Source organism: Dermacentor andersoni, chromosome 9 (assembly GCF_023375885.2).
Source record: "Dermacentor andersoni chromosome 9, qqDerAnde1_hic_scaffold, whole genome shotgun sequence".
Classification (NCBI taxonomy): domain Eukaryota; kingdom Metazoa; phylum Arthropoda; class Arachnida; order Ixodida; family Ixodidae; genus Dermacentor; species Dermacentor andersoni.
In genome coordinates this window covers 34,336,853-34,364,162 of record NC_092822.1, presented here as the reverse complement: position 1 = coordinate 34,364,162, position 27,310 = coordinate 34,336,853, and the positions used below count along the sequence as shown (strand labels likewise).

The following is a 27,310-nucleotide window of genomic DNA, read 5'->3' as shown; positions in this document are numbered from 1 at the left end:
AGTTAAAGCGTTACGCTAAACATTAGTATTGCGGTCAACGATTTGCCCATCCGGCTAAACTTCTAAATTTCGTTTTGTTCTACAATGAAGGCATCTGCATTGTTTGTTTAAATATGCAATTCGTATGTCTGATTTTGCCTTTTTGTGATACCAATTTACATGTAGAAGCTTTCTCTACGACGTGCAATATGTACGCTGACGATTACAAGTCAGTCATTTTCTCGTCCTGTCTCAGTTGCTTAGCCATGTTGAATAGCGGGATGGACGTAAGTGATAACAGAAAAACGAGGACAATCTATATGCAACCGCTGCGGCGGAATCCATGGTAGGTAGAAGGAACGTCTGTCGGCGACGATAACGAAGCACTTGTTCCTCGCTGCGTTGCAAAGGTCAAGTGTACGATAAGTGCTCGGCATTGTACGTGACATTGGGTGCAGGGCTCATTTTATCTGTCCTTGTTGCTTCGGCCAAACTGTATGAGACCACACAGTGGCGATATGCTCGATTGAAAACGCCACTGCGCTCTTGTTCGAGCGTACAATTCGTACCTGAAGACACCGCCATGCCGGATCACGGACTGGGACGGGTGCACCGTTTTCGCGACCACGTCGTCGCCGGCGTCAACTGGCGACCGACGCGGTTCGTCGACGAGGTTCCCAGTTCGCGTGTATGCAGCCTCTGCCGCATGATCCCGAAACAGATGCTGCTGTTGCCGTGCTCGCATGCCGTGTGCGAATCTTGCCACGCCGCCAGCCTGGAAGGGGGCGTTGTACAGTGTCCATTGGATGAAGTGCAATTCGAAGAAGCGGAGTGCTTCGGTTATGAATTCCATACAAGGATAGCAAGTACCTTGAAGGTGAGGGGGAAAAACCATTTCTGACGTTCTTCTTTTTTTGAGGGGGGGGGGTAGGGCGGGATAGAAGGGGGGACTAAGGGAATTCTGCATTAGCATTTGTTGTGCTACTGCATGACTGCATGACTTAAGGTAAGATTGTACGATTTACTATAGCAGAACTTCAATGTTATAAGTTAGCCTGAGTAAATTTCCCTTTCTATTGATCAAAACTCACGCACTAGAGCAACACTAGCTCAATGCACCGTCAGGTGAAATATTGCGTTGGACCTAAATATTTCTTCATTTTTTTAGTGTGATAGATCTAGAAAGGAAAAAGCAAAAAACAAAGGCATTAAATTTACATGTCCAACATCACACTGACATTCCGACATTGTCGCTTCGACGTGACACTTGAAGCGAGATTGCGAAATCGGTCCATTTCATGTAGTGATCAGTGACAACTCTTCAAACATTGCTCTTCCTTCTCTTGAACTTTGTGCTAAAACATCAGAAATGTTGTTGGGTACATGGAAAAGAGAAATTCCCTTGTGATTCTACTAAACAATAGCCTTACTTCCGAAATTACTTTTGCTTGTAATTCTCAATTTAAGACGTTATTCCTGAACAGCTACCGCCCAACGTGTTTTCCCCTACAAACCGCGCTATATAATCTATCTGGCCCATACTCCGTGACCGCATTTATTTTGCGAGTAAGCTAGCAAATGAGAAGCAGATGGCGGTCTTCATCACACAACAATGCTGCTCTTGCCGTAGATGTTAGAAGCTGGAAGAAAAGTTGAACTACGGTATACTTTTTCCTCGATTGTGGCTTAACTAACCTGCTTTATGGGTTAGAGTATCTGTATTGCTATTTAGGAGCCGAATCAAGATATTCACCGTGACTTACTGTTTAGGTTTGCTGCCTCTTAATGTTTAGAGAGAGACAGATAATGCATGGGGAGGGATCTAGAGAATCACATCCCTAAAGAGTTTCGCGTATATGTTTGGTGCAACCGGACATCACGTATAGGCACGTCTTGAATGGTAGGGAGAGTGCAGCATTGCGCCTTTTGTAAAAATAATATGTCGTCCAAAAATTGTGATGTGTGGTTTATATATTTTATTTTGTATTAAGGTGTACTGCTGGAACGAAGACCATGGCTGCGAGTACACGGGCACCATGGACCGTGTGCTGGAACACTACGAGAACGAATGCACATTTCACACCGTGGAATGTTTGCGATGCGGCGAGGGAGTCCAACACAGAGACCTGCCAACGCATTACGCGGCCGGATGCAATGCCGGTGTCTCTTCCGGGATCACAGAGAGCCCGTCCTCGGAACGTAGAGCACTGAGCCTTGAAGATGTGAACGCTGCCCTTGAAGAACTGAAGGCAAGGCTGCGGGATGCCAACCATGACCGGCTGCTGCCAGAGATCCAGAGTCATTTCAATGAGCTTAAAGAACAAGTCAGAAGTCAGGAAACCATGTTCGCTGGTATCACTCGCGATATCGGAGCATCCGAGCGCAATTTAAAGGCCGAGATGGATCAGATCACAGCCACAATTTCAGCGGCCGTGTCGCACCAACCGACTTCACTGGAAAATCCGGAGGAGGAAGCCAGCACGTCAACGTCACTTACCTTGCGCTCGGAAATGGCGCTGATACTTCGGAAGTTGGAACGCTTAGTCGAGCAGGAAAGCTTGTGGCAAAATTCGCGGAAGCCTGAGTCCAGCCGTGTAATTGCTCAATGTGACCTTTTGAAGAGTGACTATCGGTATTTAACTAATGAGCTGTCAATCACAGCTGCGCGGATTAAAAGAATTGGGAATGTGGTATATGATCTGGCCCTGGAAAACAGTGAGGAAATCATTAAGTATGACGGACCGTTGAAAAAGTTTGCTGAGATTACGGTGTCGCACATGAGAGACACGAACTTTACGGTTTCCGTCTACAAGTTGAGGGGTCTTGCTACAGCTGGTCTCCATGTGGAGATCGAGTTTAACGGGATGCTGGCGGCCTCTAGGTGCATGCCGCCTTTTTGGCACGTGAGAGTGTGGGATAAGGCAATGCAGCAGTATCGTTTGTTGACTGGCTGTACCACGTCTTGTTACTGCGACTGTTATGATGAATCATTGCGACACTTTCACCTCAAATTCTATATGTATGATGCCTTGCTCGACAATGGAAATTTCCACTCACGCGGAGTGATGTTGTTCCGAATCTGCCTCAGCGATGAAGAAGTAGGCGGTAGTGTCAAAGGAGCACCCTGTTCGTCTTCGTAGAATGTGTACTGCACTGCCGGATCGTCCTTGCCAGCTCCCATGTGTGCGACATGAGTTTAGCGAAGTTTTGATGTCCTTTCTCCTAAACGAAACTGGCTCTGGAAAATTTCTTCTTTTTAAGTTTGCTACGCGTTGTAACTGTCAACCCATCCTTTTATTACTTTACTGACTGTTCATTTTGTTGTGTATTTATGCTGCTAATACAATTGGTGTTTCTCAATACTGTGCTCCTCTTGTGCTCCTCGATTTCTTTCTGACATTATGGCTCCCAGTTCGATTCTCGATTCTAGTCTCTAATATTGTCGTTCTGCGGCTGAAGCGATTGGTTGCAAGGCGACGTTCTTTGTGGATAATACGCTGTAGTACTGCGCGTTGCCCTGTATCTGCAATGTACGGGCAAAGTTAACGTTTTCAGTGTTGAGGCCTTCGCTTATGACATTAAACCGTATTTTCGGCAAGTACTTTGTACTCCGAAGTCGATTAACGGTGTAGTCAAAACTCTAATCACACACCCAATCAGAACATGTACTGCTACAGCAGCTAGATTGCTCAGATAATTTGTGTTGGAACAGATGACGTTTTGCACAAGAGATCTCTTGTTTCGACACTTCTGGGTGGGAATGATGCTTACACAAGAATAGAATTGATAGTGATAACGAAACTGCGTCTTGACATCAGAGCGAGTGATCGCCGTAAGTCAACTGGCACGTCTGCCCGAAAACCCGATGAGAGCTAAAAGACTGCTGATCTTTACAAGAGAACAGGCGGTGCCGAAAAATAGGTATAAGAGTTTTTTTTTCCAACTTGATTTAGAGCCTGATGAAGCGATCAACAGTCTCGCTTGCGTATTCGCATGCGTAATCATACCACCTACTGCTACATCAGATCGATTGCTCAGATAATTTATGTTCGAGGAGATGATGTTTCGACGAAGGAATCTCTTGTTTTGGGATGCGGCTTACACCGGAATAGAATTGATAGTCATGGCGAAACTACGTCCTGTCATTAAAGCGAGTCATCCGCGTATTTCTACTGTCACGTCTGCCCGAAGACCTGAGGAGACCTAAAAAGATCTGATCTTTACGAGGAAACAGGTGGCGACTAAGAATATGAGTTTTTCTCCAGCTTGCTTGGGAGTGTGATGAACCGATAAACACCCTCACGTGGGTCTTTTTATCGTCGCGGCTTTCTGAGGCCTATAATTGATTTTGCTGCTCTTCTTACGTGTCCTGCGTTAAACTCGCGGTGTCCATTTTTTTTTTACCGTTTTCAGTTATTACAGCGATCTATCGACCTCCCGTATACAGAAGCTCCTTTGTTGCATTTTTGAAAGCATTAGTTGGGGAATCAGTGCAATAACACAGGTTTTAGAGATTTGTCTTAGCTGTAGTTCGGCCATGAAGCAGAAAATATGAGGCATGTGGAATAATACTTAACTACAGCTTGATTCCTCGGTGCACTGAAAAGAAGCTACACGGGCATTTAAGCTACTTCACACAGTCGTTTTGTTTCATTTATCGCGTTTTTTATATTCTTAGATGTTTGTTCTTTCATATTTACTCGCTAAAAATGTATAATTTCCTTGTACTCATTTCTTTCTGCTAATTCCCTGCATCCTCCCTTCAAGCACTACTCCTTCGGGAGGATGTGAGGTAACTGAATAAAGAAATAAACATTTCTCCACCGTTAGAATGATACCACCGATTTTTATAATCGAACACTCGGCCTGCATCTCATCACACGGAGGGCCGGCCTGGTATGTCTGGGGGTCTACAGCATAAACAAACGGCATGAAAATGCAGCAGCGACTTCCTCTGAAAGACATCAGAATGCTTACACTAATTTCAATCGTAAGCATCTCTGTGTGTTTAAATACTCTAAAAAATGCCAAAAGCGACAGTTTGCGACTCGCAGGTGGTTGCCCAGGTGGATGAGCGGTGTCACTTTCTTCAAAACACTTTTCCTATTACATGTGTAGCGGCGAGCAGACTCAAAATCATGCCACAGTTTTCGTCTTTCGCTCCATACGGGTAAAGAACTAAAAGAAACCTTCACATAAGCATTTAAACCTGGCAACTGATACATCTGAGCTGTGTGACTGAGTTTTCCCACCCATCGAAAGCACTCGAGCACTGTTTTGTGAGTGACAGCTTGCTTGCAGCCATTGCGCAGCACCTGTTAGAGTTACGTTTCAGAGCAGTCTGGTGGCTGTTTCATGAGGGATGATTATTAAACCTGTTATAACGTTTGCGAGCAGCATTCTTTCCTATGTTTATGTATTCTTGTGCCCAAGACAGGCTGTGCTCAGAGATTGGTGCCCCACAGGCTGCGTTGCAGCACCACGGCGTCAGCTTGCGCCACCGCCCCTGTACAAAGGCTCAGCTGACATCCTAGGCTGAGCCGTTGTAACGTCAAGAGAAAACAAGATTTACGAATAACTGGTTGAAAGGAACACGCATGTAAGCCATTGTCTATTCGAATGAGATATACGCAATGTAAATTTTATTTTATAATCTTTTGTCAATACGTTTCCAAGCAAAATCGGAGCTCGGACACTCTTCGTTGGGTGCATTTCATTCCACAAGAAAATTGTGGCTGAACTCATCTAAACAGCCTCGATCAAAAAACTTGACAGTGGCTTCAGTATCCTTACAAGATTTCGATTATCAAACCATAATGATTTCTCGAATTTTTTCCTGAAATGTGACATCTTACTGTGTTACTTGTCTTTGACATCTCAACCTTAATATCCCCTAGTCGACTTTGCTCAAATTAGTATCAGCCTAAATCTGCTTTAATCCACCTTGCTCTCATTTGTATCAATCCTAATTCACCCTAATCCAATTTATTCCACCTTAATGCACCTTTCTCTAATTTGTACCAACCTTAATCCACCTTAATCAACATTATTGCACTTTAAAGCACCTTAATCGGATTGAATGCACCTTAAAGCAGTTTATTTCACCTTCACTCACTTTACTTCACTTTAATTCAATTCATTCCCTCTTAAGTCACTTTGCTAATAATTTTTCTGATCTTAATTCTCTATTTATACTGGCGTCATACAAGACGCTGATGACGTCTCTGATGCTGATGTGTCTTGGTACCACTCGTTGTCTGGAACGCTGGTTTTTCTGCCTCACGGGACATACAATGCTTTCGCATTAATAATCACGCAATACATCGCAAGCTGAAAGCAGGAATAGGACACTTCCGCATGCAGTGCTAACATGACTTGTATGGAATAAAGTCTTGTTCATCTTGCTTTCCCACTGAGGCACGTTAATCAGGCTGCTATGACATGCGTACGAGTGCATTGTCACGTGGTGTTTTTCACATTTCGCGGGCTTTCTCGCTTTTCAGTAAATGTAAACACGGCTGATTTTTTCAAAAGTCATTGTAGCGCAAATAAACGCGGCGAAGATAAACACAGGACGCCACGGGCACTGCTTTCATTTCTTACGATTCTATTGACATCTTGAAAATTAGAGTAAGGGATAGAAATTCGCCAATTTGATTAGTCCATTGGTGTGTAAGAGACTAAAGGATCATTGTTGGTTCCTCAACAAGACGCTAAACAGCATGCATGAACTTTTTATTAATTGCGGAATAATGAGTGTTTTTTTAAACTTTGGTGCCTGAGACACGTACTATATATAATACACAAAATGAAAGTGTTTAAAATTCATTGATTTATTTCATATTATTTAAAAAGTTTAGTTTCTCTCTATCTCCACAGCCGCGGAAGTTGAAATCGCAGTTTTTGTTAACTTCTCTGTCGCTGTTCCCGCAAAACTTAAATTCTGTGTAACCTATAAAGTCCCCCCGATAATTGTCTGTTGAGGCGCGAAGTTTCTGTTTGTGTCTGCTTATGCAGTGAGGCCCATATTTCACTTCTCTAAGATTTTTTTTTTTTGAGGCATCGTGTTTTAACACCAAAGTTTTTACAAGAACTTCAGTTTGCATTGCAGTTTTTTCGGTGTGGAGGATAAGCAATGCTTATATTGACAGATGAATGAATGAATAAATGAATGAATGAATGAATGAATGAATGAATGAAGGAATGAATGAATGAATGAATAAATGAATGAATGAATGAATGAATGAATGTGCATGAGGTCTTCTTTCTTGAAGAGGAAAAGAGGTGCCTACGGAATTGAACCTTGCTGCTCGACAGAGTTCTGTCGTTCACTTAGCCTTGCGCACTGAGTCCGGACAAGCTTGTATCGACAGGTAAGATCAACTTGAGGTTGGGAAAGACATCTGTTGCATGCATGGAAATAAAGAGTTCACTCTAGCAAATAAAAAATGGCCAGGCTTAGCTTGGTTAAGCCAAGAATGCGTTGCATATTGCGCGAGTTGGGGCCCAGCTTTTCCTCCGGCTGTCGTGACGTCACGTCACGTGGTTGTGCTAAAGGTCAATGGTGGCTGCCCGGCCGCGCCCAAGGGCTGAACTGAGTGATTGCAATATGCAACGCATAAAACAAATTATGCGGCATTACGTGCCCCAAAACATGATCTCGAGATGAAGCACGCCGTATAGTGGAGTGCTATGAAATAAGTTTTTACCACGCGTAGCTCATTCATGTGCATGTAAATTTAATTTACAATGGCGTTCTCTCATTTCGCTCCTCTCGTTGAGTTGAATTGAGTTGGGTGCTTGTATGCTACTGGTGGGATTAACCTTGCAGTTGCTGGCGGCAATTATTCCACCGCAGCGACACTTAAAATACATAAATCATATAAATCAGACGCAGACCTCACAACTACACATAGTCACTCCAAAGGTCTCCATGTGGAGGCCAAATCCGTGTGCTGCAGGTAATTTAAAAGGAAGCGAGAAACCTCCTTCCTACCTCTCGATATTATGAGCCCGCGGCAGAGATGGAATCGGCCACCTTACGATCTTGGGTCATTCCATTATATACAACGCCTCGATTGTACGACCTGCATAAGCCAAAACAGAAAGAACAACTCACGGAGTAACAATTACAAGAACAGAGAATTCACGAAGTGTGTTTAACTCTCAGTTGCGCACTGTTTACGAACGGTATGGCTTGAAAAATTAATATATTTGTTCCAGCGTTGGCTTCACATCTGCACTCGCGTTATCCTCTGGGGAATTTCGATGTCCTGAGGGATCGATGCATTATCGATCCCTCTTGGACTTCCTTAAATCAGCAAATCTTTTCTCATTCATTTAATCGTCCTTATTCACCCCCATCCCATACCCCTGTATGCCCTGAGGTATTTACCCTCGCATTAAAAAAAAAAAAAATGTCGATGTCCTGCCCAAGGTGCTGCTGCAGACAGAGTGAATTAGGACACGGGTGTGTTTGATACACGGGGATGTTGGAAACAATATGAGTTGTAAGGTTGCTTCGTCCTCTGTCCTCCACATGTTTTCCCCAATAGCAGAGATGGCTTTCAGTAAGCGTTGGCCGCGATTGTGTTCTTTACTACTGCCTGTTAGAAAAAAGAAAGAGAATGAATGAGCATTACCTACATTTGGGGCGACTTTACAACACCCATAGAAAACACGAGCAAGCAAAAAATTTACCTCGTCTTTCTGGTCCAGTCATGGGAGTTGGAGCATAAAATCGCCATGATCTGTCCGCGAATGCGTGCGTTTAAAGTAGACAATGGAACGTAGAGCAATTACATTGGTACGTAGTTACCACTGACGTATGCGCAATGTACTGACGTCCCACGATGCCGCTTCTCCGCTTCAACGTCATATGGAGCGAAGAGCGCAGAGACGCGCACAATACTTTTTTTATATAACTGCGCACTCCCCGCTGCACTCAGGCTGTAATTTCTTCCAACTCTGTTTATTTCCTTCAAGTTATCATCCCCTATGGATATTGTTGATATAATTCCTTATGACATGCCAAGGTAATGCGTGACGGTCGCAGCTCATATCTGGGGACCATTGTTGCCTACTGCGTGAGGCGGAAGGTGTCGAGCCTGAAGAATGGGTCGTAGGCTTACAGATAGATGGCGCCTCCAGCGCGCCCCTTGTTCCTGCCTGTGGGAACGAATGAATTTTATGGTCTTACGCAGTGGGAGGACAGTTGGGCTAGTTTCTGTATTCGCAATAATGGGTGGCCATTTTGCTGGTAGCCAACGGAAAATTCGATGACATCTGTATATTTGTCTGACTTGCAACCTACAGGTTAATAAATTGAAGTGGTTATGTGCAGAAATAAAATGTGATTTTGCAAATTTCTTTCTTGGCGTTCTATATTTGTATTTGGTCGCTTCAGTTGCTGCGCCAATGGGCGTCGTTATCAGTGTTATCGCTTCGGCTTTGATTCTCATAGTCGGCTCGTGCTGCTTTTAATACACGTGCGAATTCGCTCGTAGGCTTTGCGGTTCAAAATTTTTTTTTTCTGTGATCGAGAGCGTTCCTCCAATGATGGCAGTGCCGGGGAAATGTCCGCGAAGGTTGGGGCACGGTTATGTGGTGTGGCAAATCGAGGAATTGGAAGACAAAATTTTCCGTTTCTACGCGAACGAGAGGTAATCAGGCTTTTGCTGCAGTGTATGTAAAGGAAAGAAGCTCAACACTTTTGAAAAGTGCTATAAGACAAAACGAAAATTCATCCGCGGTTTCTTTCTTGTAGATATAGTTCTTGGTTTGGCGCGGCGCATTTTACTGCAGTATATCAAGAAACTCAAGATAACTGCTGAAAGTTGCTCTGAAGACGACTGATCCTAGCTCAAGGGTAGAAGAAAATTTCGCTTCATTAAAAGTCAGCACTTGGTTTTCATACTTTGCACGAATACAAAACTTGCATATTATAGTGTTTGGGGGTATTTGTACGGTTTCTGCGCAAGTGCGATACGTTGGAAGACATTCCGGTGACCAGTCTTTTTGTTGAAGCATCACCTGCTTTGAATGTTCGCAAGCACGGCAGAAGCCGTACAAAAATTGGCTGGGGCTTAACTAAGGTTAAGCCTGGATATCTCGAAGCGAAAAGGTTCGGTGATGCTTATGGTTTAGCTTATGGTTACGCTTTATGATTTAGCCTATCGTTATGCTTACGGTTTAGCTTATGGTTATGCTTTATGATTTAACCTATGGATATGCTTACGGTTTAACTTATGGATATGCTTATTGTTTAAGTTTTGGATATGCTTACAGTTTAGCTTATGGTTATGCTTTACGATTTAGCCTATGGTTATGCTTACGGTTTCACTTATGGAAATGCGTTGGTTCGCTTATGGTTATGCCATACGTGTGCCTTGTGTAGTTATTGAAATTGCTTATCAATGATATATACAATAAGCTATGCAGGATTATTATTCTTTATTCATCATTGTTGGGCACATTGCCTTGCGATTTCTGTACAGCCATAAACACAGCTCTCTGTATCGGTGGTATCACTCTCTTCTACTTCCATGTTGAATGCGCACGCCTATTCTCTGGCAAGCGCTTATGAAGTCGGCCTCCACGAAAAACACGTGCTTGCGGCGAACGTCAAACGATGACGCATAGCGCGCGGCAGTGGCCACCTGCGCCGACTCCGAACACGCTTACGGAGCCAATTCCGACATACGGCGGCTCGCGCGAAGCGCGGTGTTGACTAGCGTAGTGAAGCTTTTCGCTTCAAAAATTGAATTACGTAACAGTCCCCGCTTGCGTTTTGAATTAAAGAAAGGAGGAGTCGGAGCCACATGAGCCACGACTGAGGTCCGCTTCACTTATTAACCCGTGCCTAGAAGGAGGTAATTTTTTTATCGGCTCTTCGTGCTCTCAATATTGGTTTCGCTTTGAACTGTTCTTTACTCATGACCACGCGGTATTTTGCCAATTTTGCTGGTTTTAAACTACGCTAAACGGTGCGACCTGAACGGTCTGGCGTGGGAGTAGATGTACCACGGCTACGACCTCTTCCCGGACCACTTCATAGACCGGGTCTAGGTCCACACCGCTAAACCAAGACTGGTGGCATTGGAGTGGAAGAGCGGTCCCTGATTGAAAAAGGTAAACTAGTTATTAGTGGTTGCAAATAGCTCTGCTTCTGTAGTTAATTATTTTCAGCAAGAAATCGGGTAAACAGCGCACGGCGCAAATGCGAAGTGCACGGCGAGCGCTTTCGTTTTCATGTTGTCTGGTTCCGTATTTTCCGCGCTTGCACGAAGAAACAGCCTGCTTCTCGGATTCCGTTTATCAGATGCGCACAGCATATATATGTACCTGTTGTACGTGATGCTCCCGGTTATTGGCTAGACTAACACTGATGTGATACGGCGCATGTAATTTCCAACCGCGGACATAAGTTGATGTTAATGCCATTATCACTGTGCGCTGTCGAAGCGCGAAAGCTTATATAATTTGAACATGATGTCAACGACGATAGATAGTAAAGAAAGAGGCAAAAAGAGTGGTAAACTCACTTCTGTCCAATAAATATTTCGGAATAAGCTAACTTACGTTGGAATACATGATGCTCCCTTTCGCACCATGATTTAGTCACTCACTTGTCGACTCTGCTGACCAAGTCAAGGCGAGACGAAGATCAGGCAAGCAACATGGCGGAAAGCATGACAGGCGCGTTCACTACGTCTGCTCAAGAAGAACGAGAACGGTAGTCGGGCGTCATCGCCGCCCTTATGTGCATGTGGGCTACTAAAATTCACATTGTCGGCACGTGCCGCCGGTAAATACGTGCTTGCACATATGTGAAGTCAACCGGAGAGGCCGCGGCTGATGGTCTATTGTGAACAGGACTGTCAAAGCCAATGCCGCGTGACCGGGGTATAAAAAAGTCGAACTGTTTTCGCTGTAGAATTCTGGGGTCGTAGCCTCGGAGTCTGGCGTCCCGCAGAGGGTCGCTCCCTAGCCTACGCCACCGGAGCATCTCGTAACGAGTAGCTGCCCTGCGCAACCAGACCGCCAAACGGAGGCTGAGCGCTCCCACGCCGTCGTCCGCGTTTCCTGAATAAGGGTTGCTTTTTTCGTGAAACGTACGAGGTCGAGAGAATGGGGAACGGAACAGGGAGTTTATTTACGTAGATGAGAGCAAACTTATTTACAAACCAGGGAATAATCGAACGCTCCGAAACACGGAGCGCAGTACGTCGTTATCCTAGCATGAGTTACACATCAAGCCTTACTACGTGTATTCGGAGCGCACTTCTGGACAGACTAAACCAAACCAAATGACGCTCGAAAAAGTCCGCTTGAATCTCCTTGGTCTCCCTAGATCCCAAGTCCAGGGAAACCCTGCGTCACACATCCTCCAATCGGAGCGTTCGTAGTCGCCGAAGGGCGAGGGTGCACACAATCATTGTGGCACCTTTCTTCATGAACACAATCGTAGAAATAGCCGCAGGCTTAACTGGCTCACAAGATAAGGGCATGGACGCTCGTGGACAGCAGGTGCCAAGCATGACAAAATTAGCTGGTTCGTCTGTCGATCGGGTTCAGCGGCAAGCAGCGGCCGCAAGGAACCAGCGTAGAACGCACTTTCGCCGCAGTTCCTTGGTCTTAGCGTCGACGTCGTCGACCTAGTGTCATCCATCAACCCTGTAGCCGTCCGACGTGTCTCGCCTTGATGACCCCGCTGGTCTGACCGAGGGGACGTCTCGTGAGTTTCAGAAAAGCCGATTGGTCTCACGAAAGCTGAACAGGCTCGAAGGTCGCTGCCCCCGCTGGTCGATCATAACACCGTTTAGGACGAGCCAATTCCCGTTCATAAAATGTAAGTATCTTTAAAGCGAAGCTTTCTAAAGTTGCGATCCGGGATTTGAGGGCGTCCGCCCGGAAAGAATTTCCCGTAAAAACAGTGAGTGAGTTTGGTCAACAACAAAATCAAACGCATATGGCCGCTTGCTCCAATTTCTGTCTGATAATACATGACGTAGTGCTTGACGTAGTGTGGGCCTGATAGGGCGACCAAAGGGAATTTTACTGCGAAGCTGTATATGGCTCAGACCCGCGGTTTCCTGGCGTCTGCGAACAAAAATTATCTTCATGAGCCTTGGCTCGAGCGTCGTCGTCCTTTTCGTTGGCGCCCATCGACGCAACCGCGCGAATGCGCTCGTCGTCGCTGTCTTTTTCCGTAGTTGACTCCATTGCCGCTTATCGTTCCAGCTTAGAATTCCACCACTCTTCTGTCGTAGTAATGGGGGGGCCGCGTTTACGGGAGTATGAACCACTGCTTAAAGGGGGTATGAGCCATTCAGTGTCTTACGGGAAAAACAAATTTAATAACACGGGTGATACACGTAGCTGTTTGCGTACCTGTCGTCACGATGACCATCGATTGGGACGACAAATGTGTGCATAGCTTTGTTCAAAATTCAGCGTCACCTCTTTGTCCTGCGCTAAACAGCTTCTCTGGTCATCCACCTTCAAAGCGTGGAATGGCGCAAGCATTTATTTTATATATTTGGTAGTGAACGGCGAGTATTGCTTGTTTTTCGCTACACCGAGAGCTTCAGCGGGCATGCATAGAGTGCTTTCTTATGTGGGTGTAGTGGTATACACTACAACAAAAAACGTCGCAAGACTTCAGTTCCTCGTCGGTTTACGGTTTGTTGATCGGTGGTCCTCGCCGTAGTTGCTGGCTAAACGTCACTGAAGCAGACCAGCTACATTTGCACAGCCGTGAGCGAAAGTTTACGGACCGCAGGCTCGACGGAAGAAAAAAACTGCATTTATTTGTCATTCACAGCCATAAAGTGAAACTCACGAGTGTACAATAGAGTTCTCAATGCCAGGTTAGCCCTGAAGTTCTCGATTTCTAGTTAGACTCATACGCAGGTAAATAAATCCGCTGTATCGTGGAATTCCTGGTACGTGTACTGTTCTTTAGGGGAGTACATATATGATGCTCCACTCTATTGCGGAGGTGCAACTCGCAGTTTCAGACAAAAGAAGTGATTGTTCAATATGTCAATTTTGAAACTGCTTGCAGAAGTAAAGGAAGGGTTGCCGGGTTGAATGTGTGGCTGTTCGCCACTTTCAAGTGTGTTGAAGCGTGCAATTTTCTTCTTTTATTTATCGTATTGTGTAACTTGAATACGGTGGAACTGGGTTTTTATACTAGCTCTTTCAAATATTCTAAATTCGGCCGACATTAACTACCAACGCTTAGCACAAGCGAATGTCTCGTTCGCGGTCTGGCTCAGCGTCTGCCTGATTAAGCAACCAATTGGCTGGCTGTGTGGCTAATTGTCTGGCTGGCTCCATGGCTGGCTTCCTGGTTATGCTATATGTAGCGTGGTCGCGTGCTCTGCCTGGCACCCTCTGACAGTAAAAAAATGAGCCCCTCCGTTTCAGTGCAAGAGAGACGTCTGTTGCTATTGTAACAATAATTTAGTATTGATGCAAGATTAACAAGAGTATGGAAATTGTAGACATAGCATTTTAGCGAACGCTTCCAGCGAAAATCATTTACTTCCGTCAGCTAAACTAACGTAGATGTTCGAGCACTGTAACTGGTAAGGGATGGCGAAATTATTCGGTGTATGCTTACTCTACCTTCACTTTAGTCTACACAGCTTCGTGAGTGTAACAGGCAAATTTGTATGGTTTTTTTTTTGCGTGTATGTTTTAAAAATGGAAATCTATTCTGTGGCGTTGCTTCAGTAGGAGTATGCAGCACTAGAATTATTGCATTTCTATGAGTTTTTGCGCAATTCGTAGAATATATTTTTTCAAGCTACGTTAGCCCTCAAGATTGGCATCCCACGCAGCAGCTGAGCTCGAGTAGCCTGGCATTCGGGACCTCCTTCTGAATATTAACAACTTGTAATCTTTCTAATGATCTCAATAAAAAAACGATTCGGTCGCGTCTGAGTGCTGTCGTGAGTGACACTTATCAATGAGTTGGAGACACAACTGTCAAAGGACATTTACTCTAAAGAACCTTTACCGACGCATTAATGAAATGGGTGAATAGTCCTGACATTACATTGGGGGTAGGCGCATTAAGCGTCAAGCGTTACGTTGCGTATAAACCCTTACTTGTAATGCCACTTGCACCGCAACGGGACAGAAACATCTTTTTTACTGAGTGTGCGGAATGACAGCTCGGGTATGGATGTAGTGATATGTCTAGCAGGGACGATCGTTCAGTTCCATCCAGGAAAAGAAGTCAACCTAATTCATTTCCTTTTATTGCTTCAACAGAGGCAATACCGTCCCATGCACACGACATGAGCGTACGGCACCAACATAACGTAACGCAGCAGCTGCTAACATTAGGCGATGTCAGCACATTAAGCAGTAACACAAGCTTGCGATTACATTAAATTAGCGTCCCTTCCTCCGTTTTCCACGGTTCGTATAATCTGCATCAATTTTATATGTAGATGTCGGGTCTATACATACGTCGTACGACATTTTTACAACGTTTTCAGAACATAGAATACATATAAGAGATATTAGATCAAATAGATGCTGGCTCATGATAATAACACAGCGCTGACCAACGCTGATGGTTTATCGTCGGTCTCATCTCGCGCAGAATCGGGTTTCGATACTCGCAACGCCACATGGCAGTGTTCTTCATCGCGCGTGCGTTGTGAGACGCCTGGCAATTGTCAAGGCGCTGTTCCTTCTGCACAGCCCAAGCGTTCTTGAGTGATGTATTGCCCCAATACATCTTAACCACGCACAGTAGGAACACCGTCTGAGGCGTTGAAGTGCTACGCTCAACATTGCTAATGCGCTCACTGATTGGCCCGTGGTGCGAAACTTCTATATTTCCTTTAGTGCTACGATAAAGACATCGGCATTGTTTGTTTAAATATGCTATTCCTATGTTTGATTTTGTCTTCATCTTATATAAGTTTACATGTAGAAGCTTTCTTTACGACGTGCAAGGTGCTAGCTGACGATAAGAAATAAGTCATTTTCTCGTCGTGTCTCAGTTGCTCAGCCATAGCAGATTGGCGGTATGTGATAATGGAAAAACGAGCACAATCTATACGCACCCGCTGCGGCGGAATCCGCGGCATCGATATAAAACGGCTGTCGGTGACGACAACGCAGCCCTTGTTCATCGCCGCCTTGCAAAAGTCAAGGTGCGATAACTACTCCGCATTGTACGCGATACTGGGTGCAGGGCTTATTTGACCCTGCTGCTGCTTTGGCCATAGCGTATCAGAGCACTCAGTAGCGATAAGGTCGATTGAAAACGCTAGTGCGCTCTTGCTCGAACTTAGGATTCGTGCCTGAAGACACCGCCATGCCGGATCACGGACAAGGACGGGTGCACCGTTTTCGAGACCATGTTGTCGCCGGCGTCAACTGGCGACCGACGCGGTTCGTGGACGAGGTACCAAATTCACGTGTATGCGGCCTCTGCTGCATGATCCCAAAACGAACGGTGCTGTTGCCATGCGGTCACGCCCTGTGCGAATCTTGCCACGCAGCCAGTCTCGACGGGGGCGTTGGCCAGTGTCCATTGGACCAAGTGCAATTCGAAGAAGCGGAGGGCGTTGGGTACGGATTTCCTACAAGGATAGCGAATACTATGAAGGTGAGCAGGAAAAAATAATTTTTGACATTCTTCTTTCTGGAGGTGCGGGGAGGAATTGGGGACTAGGGGAATTTGGCACTAGCATTGGTTGCGCTACTTCTTATCTACACGCCTAACGATAAGAATGTGCGATTCACTATTGCCGAACCCTAATTTTCTGTCTATCAAAACTCACGCACTTGAACATCACTAGCTCAACTTAGCCTCATGTGAAATATTGTCTTGGACCTCAATATTATTTAACTTTTTTATTGTGATAGATCAAGAAAGGAAAATGCACAGAAAGGCAGTAAATTCATATGTCCGACGTCACACTGACGTTTCGGTATTGTCGTTTCGACGCGACATTTGAAGCGAGATTGCGAAATCGATCCATTTCATGTAGTGATCAATGACCTACTTTCTCTTCAAAAATTATCCTTCCTTCTCTTGAACTTGGCACTAAAACATCAGAAATGAAAGTTGGGTACAAGGCAAAGAGAAATTCACTAGTGATTCTTCTAAACAATAGCTTTGCCTCCAGCATTACTTTTGCTTAAAATTCTTAGTTTAAGACATTATTCCTTAACCGCTACTGCCCACCGTGTTTCTCCTTACAAACCGCCCTATAAGAGCTATCTGGCCCGAACTGGATGAGCGCATTTATTTTAGGAGAAAATAGCAAGCGAAAAGAAGATGGTGGTCTTCACCGAACAACAATCCCGCTCACGCCATAGATGAGTTAGAAGCTGGAAGAACAGTTGAAGTATGGCATATTTTTTCCTCAATTCTGGCTTACCAAACCTACTTTCAGTGTTGGAGTATCTGTATTTCAGTTTAGAACCAAAATTAAATGATTCGCCATTACCTATTGTTGACGCTTGTTGCCTCATAATGCTTAGAGAGCGACAGATATTGCTTGGATGATCTAGAGCATCACTTCCCTGAAGAATTTCGCGTTTACGTTGGTTCGCGCCGGACTTCACGTAAAGATATGTTTTAAATGGTTAGGGTAAGCGAGGCAACGCGCCTTGTGTAAAAACATATAGTCGTCCAAAATTTGTGATGTGTGTTATTTATATATTTTACTTTCTATTAAGGTGTATTGCTGGAACGAAGAGCACGGCTGCGAGTACACGGGGACCATGGATCGTATGCTGCAACACTACGAGAACGAATGCGCATTTCACACCGTGGAATGTTTGCGGTGCGGCGAGGGAGTCCAGCACAGAGACCTGCCAAGGCACTACGTGGCCGGATGCATTGCACGCGTTCCTTCCGCGATCACAGAGTGCCCGTCCTCGGAACCTACAGCACTGCCCCTTGAAAACGTGAACGCTATGAAAAACCTAAAGGCGATGTTGGGCGATCTCATCCACGACCAGCTGATACCAGTGATGCAGAGTCAGTTGAATGAGCTTACAGAACAAGTCAGAAGCCAGGAAACCAGATTCGCTGGGATCACTCGTCAGATCGGAGTATCCGAGCGCAATTTAAAGGGTGACATGGCTCAAATCGCAGCCACGATCTCGTCGGCCGTGTCGCACCAGCAGACGTCTCTGCAAAATCCGGAGGAGGAAGCCAGCACGTCATCGTCGTTGTCGTTGCGCTCGGAAAAGGCACTGGTTCTGCGAAAGTTGGAATACTTAGCCGAGGCGTCGTTCAATGCTCTGGAACAATCGCGGCAAACGTCCCCGATGCCTAATTCCAGCCGTGTCATTGCTTATTGTAGGATTGCCCTCGGTGGTGCTCGGCATTTATATAGTGCGCTGTCAACCACACCCGCGTGGATTAAAAAAATTGGGACCGTGAGTTATGATCTGACCTTGGAAAACTGTGAGGAAATCATTCAGTATCAGGGGGGACTCAGGAAAAAGTTTGCTGAGATTACGGTGTGGCACATGAGAGACACGTTCTTTACGGTTGCCGTCTTGAAGGGCTTAGGTATTTCTGCACCTGCTCTCTTTGTGGAGATCGAGTTTAACGGGATGCTGGTGGACTCTAGGTGTTGGCCGCCTTTTTGGCACGTGAGCGTGTGGGATAATGTAGTGGGCTTGTTTCGTTCCTTGACTTCCCAGGCCACGCCTTGTTTATGCCACCATTACCATAGATCATTGCAACACTTTCACCTCCAGTTTCGTATAGAAATTGCCACGCTCAAAAAGGCGGGTTTCCTCCTAGACGGAAAGATAAATTTCGCTATTCATCTCATCGATAAAGACAGGGACGGTGGTATCAAAGGAGCACCCTAACGTTCGTCCTCGCAGAATGTGTACTGCATGGCGGGATCGTCCTTGCCAGTTCCCATGTGTGTGACATGAGCTTAGCGAACTTTTGATGCCCTTTCTCCTAAATCAAATGGGCTCTGCTAATTTTGTTTTTAATTTGCTATTCTTGTGCTAACTCAAGTACTGCGCGTTGCCTTGTATCTGAAATGCCCAAAAAAAGTTAACGTTCCGAGTGTTCAGGCTTTCGCTTATGATTTCAAACAGTATTTTCGGCAAAGTCATTGTACTCCGTCGTAGATGAGCGGTTTATTAAAAACTCTAATAACACACGTAATCAGACCATGTACTGCAACAGCAGCTCGATTGCTCAGATGTTTGGCGTTTCAGCAGATGAAGTCTTGAACAAGAAATCGCTTGTTTCGATGCTGCTGAGTTGGGATGCGGCTTACACCAGAATAGAATTGATGATGCTTACGAAACTGCGTCCTGACATCAGAGTGGCGGATCCGCGTATTTCTACGGGCACGTCTACCCAAAGACCCGAGCAGACCTAAAAAAACTGCTGATCTTTACGAGAGAACACGTGGCGACTGAAGTATATGAGTTTATTTTCTACTGCTTGCTCGACACTCTGATGAACCGATAAAAACCCTCAGATGGGTCTTTTTTTCGTCGCTGCTTTCTAAGGCCTATAATTGACTTTGGTGCTCTTCTTACGTGTCCTGCGTTAAACTCGCGGTGTCCAATTTTATTTTACTCTTTTTAGTTGCAGCAGTGAAGTATCGACCTCCTGACTACAGAAGCACCTTTGTTTCATTTTCGAAAGATTAGTTAAAGAATCTGTGCAATAACGCCAGTTATTGGAGCTTTGTCTTAACTGTAGTTCGGTGGTGCCGCAGAAAATATGAGGCATTCGGATTAATACTTAACTCCTGCTTGATTCTGCGGAGCACTGAAAAGAATGTACACTCGCGTTTAAGCGTTTCTCCACGGTTGTAATGATACCACCAATTTTTATAATAAAATTCTCGGCCTGTTTCTCATCACATGAAGGGCCGCCCTGGTGTGTCTGGTGGTCTACACAGTAAACAAACGCCATGAAAAGGCAGCAGCAGCAGCAACGTCTTAAAGGCATCAGAATGTTTACGCTAATTTCAATCGTAAGCATCTGTGCGTGTCTAAATACCTTAAGAAACGCGAAAAGCGACAGTTTGCGACTTGCAGGTGGTTGCGGAGCTAAATAAGCGGTGTCGCTTCCTTTGAAATACCTTTCCTATTTCACGTGTAGCGGTAAGCAAACAAGAAATCATGCCACAGTTTTCGTCTTTCGCTCCATACGGGTGAAGCGCTAAAAGAAACCTTCACGCAAGCATTTCAAACTGGCAACACATGCATGAAAGCATTGTGCCTGAGTTTTCCTACCCATCGAAAGCACTAGGGCCCTGTAACAGCCGGTACTCTGTTAGAATCTGTTACAGTTAAGTTTTAGAGCAGTCTGGTGGCTGTTTCATAAGGGATGTGTATTAAACATGTTATCACGTTTTCAACCAGCATTCTTTGCTATATTTCATCATTATTGTGCACAAGACAAGCTGTACTCAGAGATTGCTGCCCCACAGGCTGCGGTACAGCACCACGGCGTCAGCAGCGCACATGTACAAAGGCTCAGCTGACACCCAAGGCTGAGCCGTTATAACGTCAAGAGAGAAACAAAAGTTATGAATAACAGGTTAAAAGGAACACGCATGTAAACCGTTGTCTATTCAAAGGAGATATACGCAAGCCAAATTTTATTTGATAATCTTTTGCCATTACGTTTCAAAGCAAACTCGGAGCTTGGACACACTTTTTTTGATTTCCGACGCTCTTCGTTTGGTGCATTTCATTACCATTTCATTTCAGCCTCGCTGAAAAAAATTGACACTGACTTAGGTATCCTAATGAGAATGAGATTATCAAAGAATTATGAATTCTCGAATTTTTTTTTCTGATACGTGATGTCGTATATTCTCACGTGTCGTTCACATCGCGACCGTAATATGCCCTAGTCGACCTTGCTCAAATTAGTATCAGCCTAAATCCACTTTAATCCACCTTGATTTCATTTCTATGAAGCTTAATTCACCCTAATCCAATTTATTCCACCTTAATCTACCTTTCTTTAATTTGTACCAACCTTAATCCATCTTAATCTACTTTAATGCCCTTTAAACCACCTTAATTGGATTGAATGCATCTCCATGCGGTTTATTTCATCAACATTTACTTTACTGCACTTTAATTCACTTCAGTCTCTTTTAAGTCACTTTGCTAATAATTGTCCTAATCTTAATTCTGTATTTCTACTGGCGTCATACAAGACGCTAATGACGTCACTGATGCTGATGTGTCTTGGTACCACTCGTTGCCTAGAACGCCGGTTTTTCTGCCTCACGGGACATACAATGCTGTCGCAATAGTAATCACGCAAAACATCGCAAACTGAAAGCAGGAATAGGGCACTTCCGTATGCAGTGCTAACCTAACTTGTTATAGATTAAAGTCTTGTTCATATTGCTTTCCTACTTAGGCAGGTAAATGAGGCTGCTATGACTTGCGCACGAGTCCATTGTCACGTGGTGTTTTTCACATTACGCGGGTTTCTCGCTTTTCAGGAAATGTAAACAGGGCCCATTTTTTTAAAAGTCATCGTAGTGGAAATAAACGCGGCAAAGATGAACACAGGACACCACGGGCTTTGCTTTCGTTTATTACGATTCTTTTGACATATTGACAATTAGAGCAAGCGATAGAAATTCGCTAATTTGATTAGTCCAATGGTATGTAAGGGACTAAAGAATCATTGTTGGTTCCTCAGCGTGACTCTAAACAGCGTGCACGCACTTTTTATAAATTGAGGAATAATAACTGTTTCTTTCAAAACTTAGTGCCTCTTGACACGTTCTACATATAATACTCAAAATGAAGGTGTTTCAAATTCATTGATTCATTTCAAATGATCAAAAAAGTTTAGTTTCTCTCGGTGTCCACGGCCGCGCAAGGTGAAATCGCAGTTTTTTGTTTACTTATCGGTCACTGGTTCCGCAAATGTTAAATTCCGGGTAACCTATAAAGTCCCCCCGGCTATTTTCTGTTGTGGCGCGAAGTTTCTATTCGTCTCTACTTATGCATTGAAGCACATATTTCACAGCGCTAAGGGTTCTTTTTAGGCATCTTGTTACAACACCGAAGTTTTTACGAGAACTTCAGTTTGCGTTTAAGTTATTTCTGTGTGGAGGATAAGTAATGCTTGTATTGACAGATGAATGAATGTGGAAACGTTGTTATTTCTTGAAGAGGGAAACAGGGGCCTACGGAATTGTACCTTGCTGCTCGACAGAGTTCCGGTGGCCACTTAGGTTTGCGCATTGAGTTCGAACAAGCTTCCATTGATAAGCAAGATCAACGTGAGATTGGGAAAGACATCTATTGCATGCATGAAAGAAAGAGTTCACTCTGGCAAATAAAGACATATTATGTAGCATTACGTGCCCCAAAACATGATGTTGGGATGAAGCACGCCTTGCAGTGGAGTGCTATGAAATAATTTTTACCGCCTGGAGCATCTTGATGTGCATGTAAATGTTATTTACAATAGCGTCCTTTCATTTCGCTCCCTTCGAAATGCTGTGCCCGCGGCAGAGACGGAATCGGCGATCTTACGATGGTGGGTCACTCCAGAATTTACGACGCCTCGATTGTATGACCTTCAAAAGCCAAACAAGAAAGGAAAAGTTACAGAGAAGGAATTAGAAGTACAGACAATTCACGAAAAGTGTTTAACTCTCAGTTGCGCACTGTTTAAGAACGGTATGGCTTCAAAAATTAACATATTTATGCCAGTGTTTGCTTCACTTCGGCACTCGCGTCATCCTGTGGTGAATTTCGATGTCCTGCCTAAGGTGCTGCTGCAGACAGAGTGAATTAAGACACGGGAAAGTTGGATACACGGCGATGTTGGATACACGGCGGGCTTCGTCCGCTTTCGCCGCATGTTTTCCCCAACGGGAGAGATGGCGTTCAGTAAGAGGTGGCCACAATTGTGTGTTGTAATACTGCCCATTAGAATGCCCATTGAATGAGCATTACGTACGTTAGGCGCGACATTACAACACCTACAGAAAACACGGGCGAGAAAAGCATTTACCTCGTATTTCTTGTCCAGTCTTGGGATTTGGTACCTGATAATTCCATGATCTGTCCGCGAATGCCTGCGTTTAAATCAGACAAGCGAACGTACAGCAATTACACTGGCGGGTAGTCACCACTGACGTCTGTGCAATGTACTGACGTCGCCCCAGCCAGCTTCCGCGCGTCGACGACATATGTAGCGAAGCAACCGCAGACTAACGGAATGTTATTTTTTTTTGCGTAACTGCGCGACCTCCACCGTTCTTAGTGTAATTTCTTCCAACTCTATTTATTTCCCTGTAATTATCAGCCCCTAGGAACATTGCTGATGACATATTTCCCGATGACATGCCACGGCAATTCCGCAGAACATGTCTAGGGACCATGGTTGCCCACTGCGTGAGGCGAATTGTTGCCAGCCTGAAGCCGTCGGCTTACATCCAGATGGCGCTTCCAGCGCTCCCCTTGTTCCTTTCTCTGTGAACCTATGACTTTATGGTCTTACGCAGTGGGTGGACAGTTGAGCTAGTTTCTGTGTTGGCCATGAAGGGTCGCCATTTTTCTGGTTGCCAACAGTATATGAGGACTTTTGTATATTTGCCTCTATCTTGCAACCGACAGATTAATAAATTGATGCATACATGTGCAAAAATCAAATATGATTTCACCCATTTCTTTCTTGGCATCCTACATTTGTGTTTGGTCGCTTCACTTGTTGCGCCTACCGACGGCGCTTTCGCTGTTATCGCTTCGGCTGCGATTCTGCTAGTCTGCTCCGGCCGCTTTCAATGCACGTGCAAATGCGCTCGTGTGATCTGCGGTTAAAGGTCCCATTTTTTCTGTGACCGATAATGTTCCGGTAATCTTGGTAATAGCCGGCCAAGTGCATGAAACTTGTTGCACGGCTGTGTGGAATGGAAAATTTGTTTCTCCGCGAACGAGGGGTAAGCACACTTTTGCTGCAGTATTCATAAGGGAAACAAGCGCAACACTTTTCGAAAGAGCTATAAGACAAAACGAAAAATCATCCCCGGTTTGTTACTACTAGATATAGCTTTTGCTTTGGTACGGCGCATTTTACTGCAGTGTCATAAGAAACTCAAGATAAGTGGTGAACGTTGCTCATGATCCGACGGAGCCTAGATGACGCGTAGACCGAAATTTCACTTCATTACAATTTAGCGGCTTGTTTTCGTTGTGTGTACGAATACAAAACTTGCATATTATTTTTTCGGGTATTTGAATGCTTCCTGTGCAAATTCGTTACGTTGGAGGACATTCCGCTGATCAATTTTTTTGTTGAAGCGTCACCCGCTTATAATGTTGGTAAACACGGCAGAAGCCAAACGAAAATTGAATTACGCAAGAGTCGCCGCTTCCGTTTTCAATAAAAAGAAGCAGTTGGAGCCACCTGTGCGACGACCGAGGTGCGCTTCACCAGTTAACCTGTGCCTAGAAGGAAATAATTTTTTCACCGCTTCTTTGTGCTGTGAATATTTGTTTCGCTTTGAGCTGTTCTTTACTCACGACCACGAGGTATTGTACCAATTTTCCAGGCCTGACAAATGACGAATCTGCGCTCAACGGTGACACCTGAACGGTATCGCGTGGGAGCAGATGTACAACAGGTGCGGCCTCTTCTTGGGCCACGTGACAGAGCGAGTGTAGACCGACCCGGCTAAAACAAGACTGGTGGTTTTGGAGTGGAAGACCGGTCCCTGATCGATAGAGGTATGCTAATCATTAGTGGTTGATAATCGCTCTGATTCTGCAGTTAATTGCTTTCAACAGTGAAAATTGATATACAGCGCACGGAGCTGTTGCGAAGCACGACGAGCGCTGTCTGTTTCGTATCATCCGGTTCCGTATATTGTGCGCATGCCCCAGGGAACAGCGTGCTTCTCAGATTCAGTTTATGAGATGCTCATTTGCTGTGCGCGATGTCCCGGATTATTGACTAGACTAATACCCACGTGACGCGGCAAATGTAATGTAACTTCGAGCCACGGACATTAGTTGAGGTTGAGGCCAGTATCACTGTGCGCTGTCACAACGCGAAAGCTTATATAACTTGAAAATGATGTCAATGAGGATACTAAAGAAAGACAGGCAAGAAGAGCGTTAAACCCGCTTATGTCAAATAAATGTTTCGCTGTGTGCTTACTTACGTTGTAATATGATCCTCCCGTTCACAACATGTTTTTTGATCACTAACTTGTCGACTCAGCTGACCAAGTCAAGCCGAGTCGAAGATCAGGCAAGGAATATGGCGGGAAGCATGACGGGCACGTTCACTACCCTTGCTGTAGAAGAACGAGAATGGTAGTTTGACATCATCGCGGCTATGATGTGCATGTGGGCTCCTAATATGCACATTGTCGGCGCGTGCCAGAGTAAAATGGGCACGTGACATTAATGTCCACTCAGCTATAGTGGCCGCGTCTGATGCTCCATTGTGAGCACGACTGCCAAAGCGAAAGACGGCGGTCAAGTCACTTTTTTCGCAAATGCGCAAGGGGTTGCGCTCGAGGAGTCGTCGGCGTGCAGGCGACTGACAGACGTAGGGACGGACGGACGGGTGGACGGACGAATCAGTGAGCCGTATAAAAAAGGATCGGTTGCCGATCTTAAAGTGCGGGTGCTCGCCACTTTCAAGTGTGTTGGAGCATGCAGTTTCTACTTTGAGTTTTGTTACTGTGTAACTTCAATACGCTGGGACTGGTTTTTTTATAATATTCGAAGGTTGGTTTTGCTGGATAGCAGTTTCATATATCGTAAACGTGGCCGACATTAACTACCACCCTTAACACAACCGAATATCTCGTTCGCTGTAAGGCTCAAAGTCAGCCTGATTAGAGAGACAGTTGGCTAGCTGTATGGCTCGTTGTCTAGCCGGCTCCATGGCTGGCTTCCTGGCTATGCTATATGTAGCGTGGTCGCAAGTTCTGCCTGACGCCCTCTGTGAGTAAAAAATGAGCCGCTCCGTTCGAGTGCAGGCGACGCGTGTATTTGTACTGCAACAAAAATTTAGTACTGATGCAAGCTTTACAAGAGTCCGGAAAGTATAAACATAGTATTTTAGCGAACGCTTCCAGCAAAAATCATTAACCCTGTCAGCTTAAACAACGCAGATCTTCGAACACTGTCACTGGTAACGGATAGCGAAATGATTCGGTGTATACTTACCTTACCTTTGTTGTAGTCTATAAAGCTTCGTGAGTGTAATAGGCGTATTTGTACGGTAATTTGTTTGCGTGTATACTTTAAAAATTGAAATATGTTCTGTGGCATTGCTGCACTTAGGTGCATGCAGCACTAAAAGTATTTTATGTCTATCACTTTTTGCGCAGTTCCTAGACTATCTTTTCCCAAGTTTTGTTAACACTCAAGACGCTATTTCACGCAGCTGTTGGGTTCGAGCAAGCTGGCATTCGCTCGCATCTGAGTGCTGTCGTCAGTGACACTTATACATGACTTGGGGACGCAACTGTCAGAGTACGTTTATACTGCAGGGCATTTACCAAAGCATTCATGAAATGGTGCAAATATTCCTGACATGGCAGGTGCGTTTAACGTCAAGCGTTACATTGAATATAGGCCTGCATGTAATTCCACTTGCACAGTAACACGCCGTTGTCATCTTGGTTATTGAGTATGTGGAAAGTAGGCCCGGGTATGGATGTTGTGATATGTCCAGCTGGGATGATGGTTCAGTTTCGCCCAGGAAAAGGAGTCAACCTAATAAGTTTCCGTCTATTGCTTCAACACATGCACGTGGCATCAACGTATGGCGCTTACATAACGTAACGCAGCAGCTGTTAAAATTACGCGAGGTCATTATGTTAGGTAGTAAGAAAAGGTTGCGTTTACATTAAATTAGCGTCCCGTCCACAGATAGCGACCATTCGTACTATGAACATCAATTTTATAGGTAAATGCAGAATCTTGTACATATCTCGCCAGCCTTTCTTTCACTGTTTTGAGATTATATATTATATATTATATATATTAGACTTAATGGACGATAGCTGATAATAATAGCACGGCGCTGACTAACGTTGATCGTCGGTCTCATCTTGTGCGCAATCGAGGTTCGACGCCTACGACGCCACCTGGCTGTGCTCTCCAACGCGCGTGCGTTGTGAGACGCCTGGCAGCAGTCATGGCGCTGTTCCCTCTGCACAGCCTGAGCCTCCTTCCGTTTTTCGTCGCGACAATACATCGTAACCACGCACAGTAGGAACACCGTCAGAGGAGTTGAAGCGCTACGCTCAACATTGCTATTGCGATCAATGATTCGCCCATCGGGCTAAAC

The 27,310-nt window shown here is 44.9% G+C and overlaps 2 protein-coding genes across 2 annotated transcripts; both read left to right on the top strand.

Annotated features, from left to right (window-relative positions):
* Window positions 1-491: 491 nt before the first annotated feature.
* On the top strand, window positions 492-3,346 carry LOC129383822 (uncharacterized). The gene is made up of 2 exons (XM_055068722.2): window positions 492-856; window positions 1,971-3,346. Exons 1-2 carry the CDS (start codon window positions 563-565, stop codon window positions 3,117-3,119), a joined length of 1,443 nt encoding a protein of 480 aa, XP_054924697.2. The 5' UTR covers window positions 492-562; the 3' UTR covers window positions 3,120-3,346.
* A 12,764-nt stretch (window positions 3,347-16,110) lies between these two features.
* LOC126527412 (uncharacterized) lies at window positions 16,111-19,058 on the top strand. Its single transcript, XM_055068389.2, has 2 exons — window positions 16,111-16,618; window positions 17,698-19,058. The coding sequence occupies exons 1-2, from the start codon at window positions 16,325-16,327 to the stop codon at window positions 18,847-18,849; spliced, it is 1,446 nt and encodes a 481-aa protein (XP_054924364.2). The 5' UTR covers window positions 16,111-16,324; the 3' UTR covers window positions 18,850-19,058.
* Window positions 19,059-27,310: the final 8,252 nt, after the last annotated feature.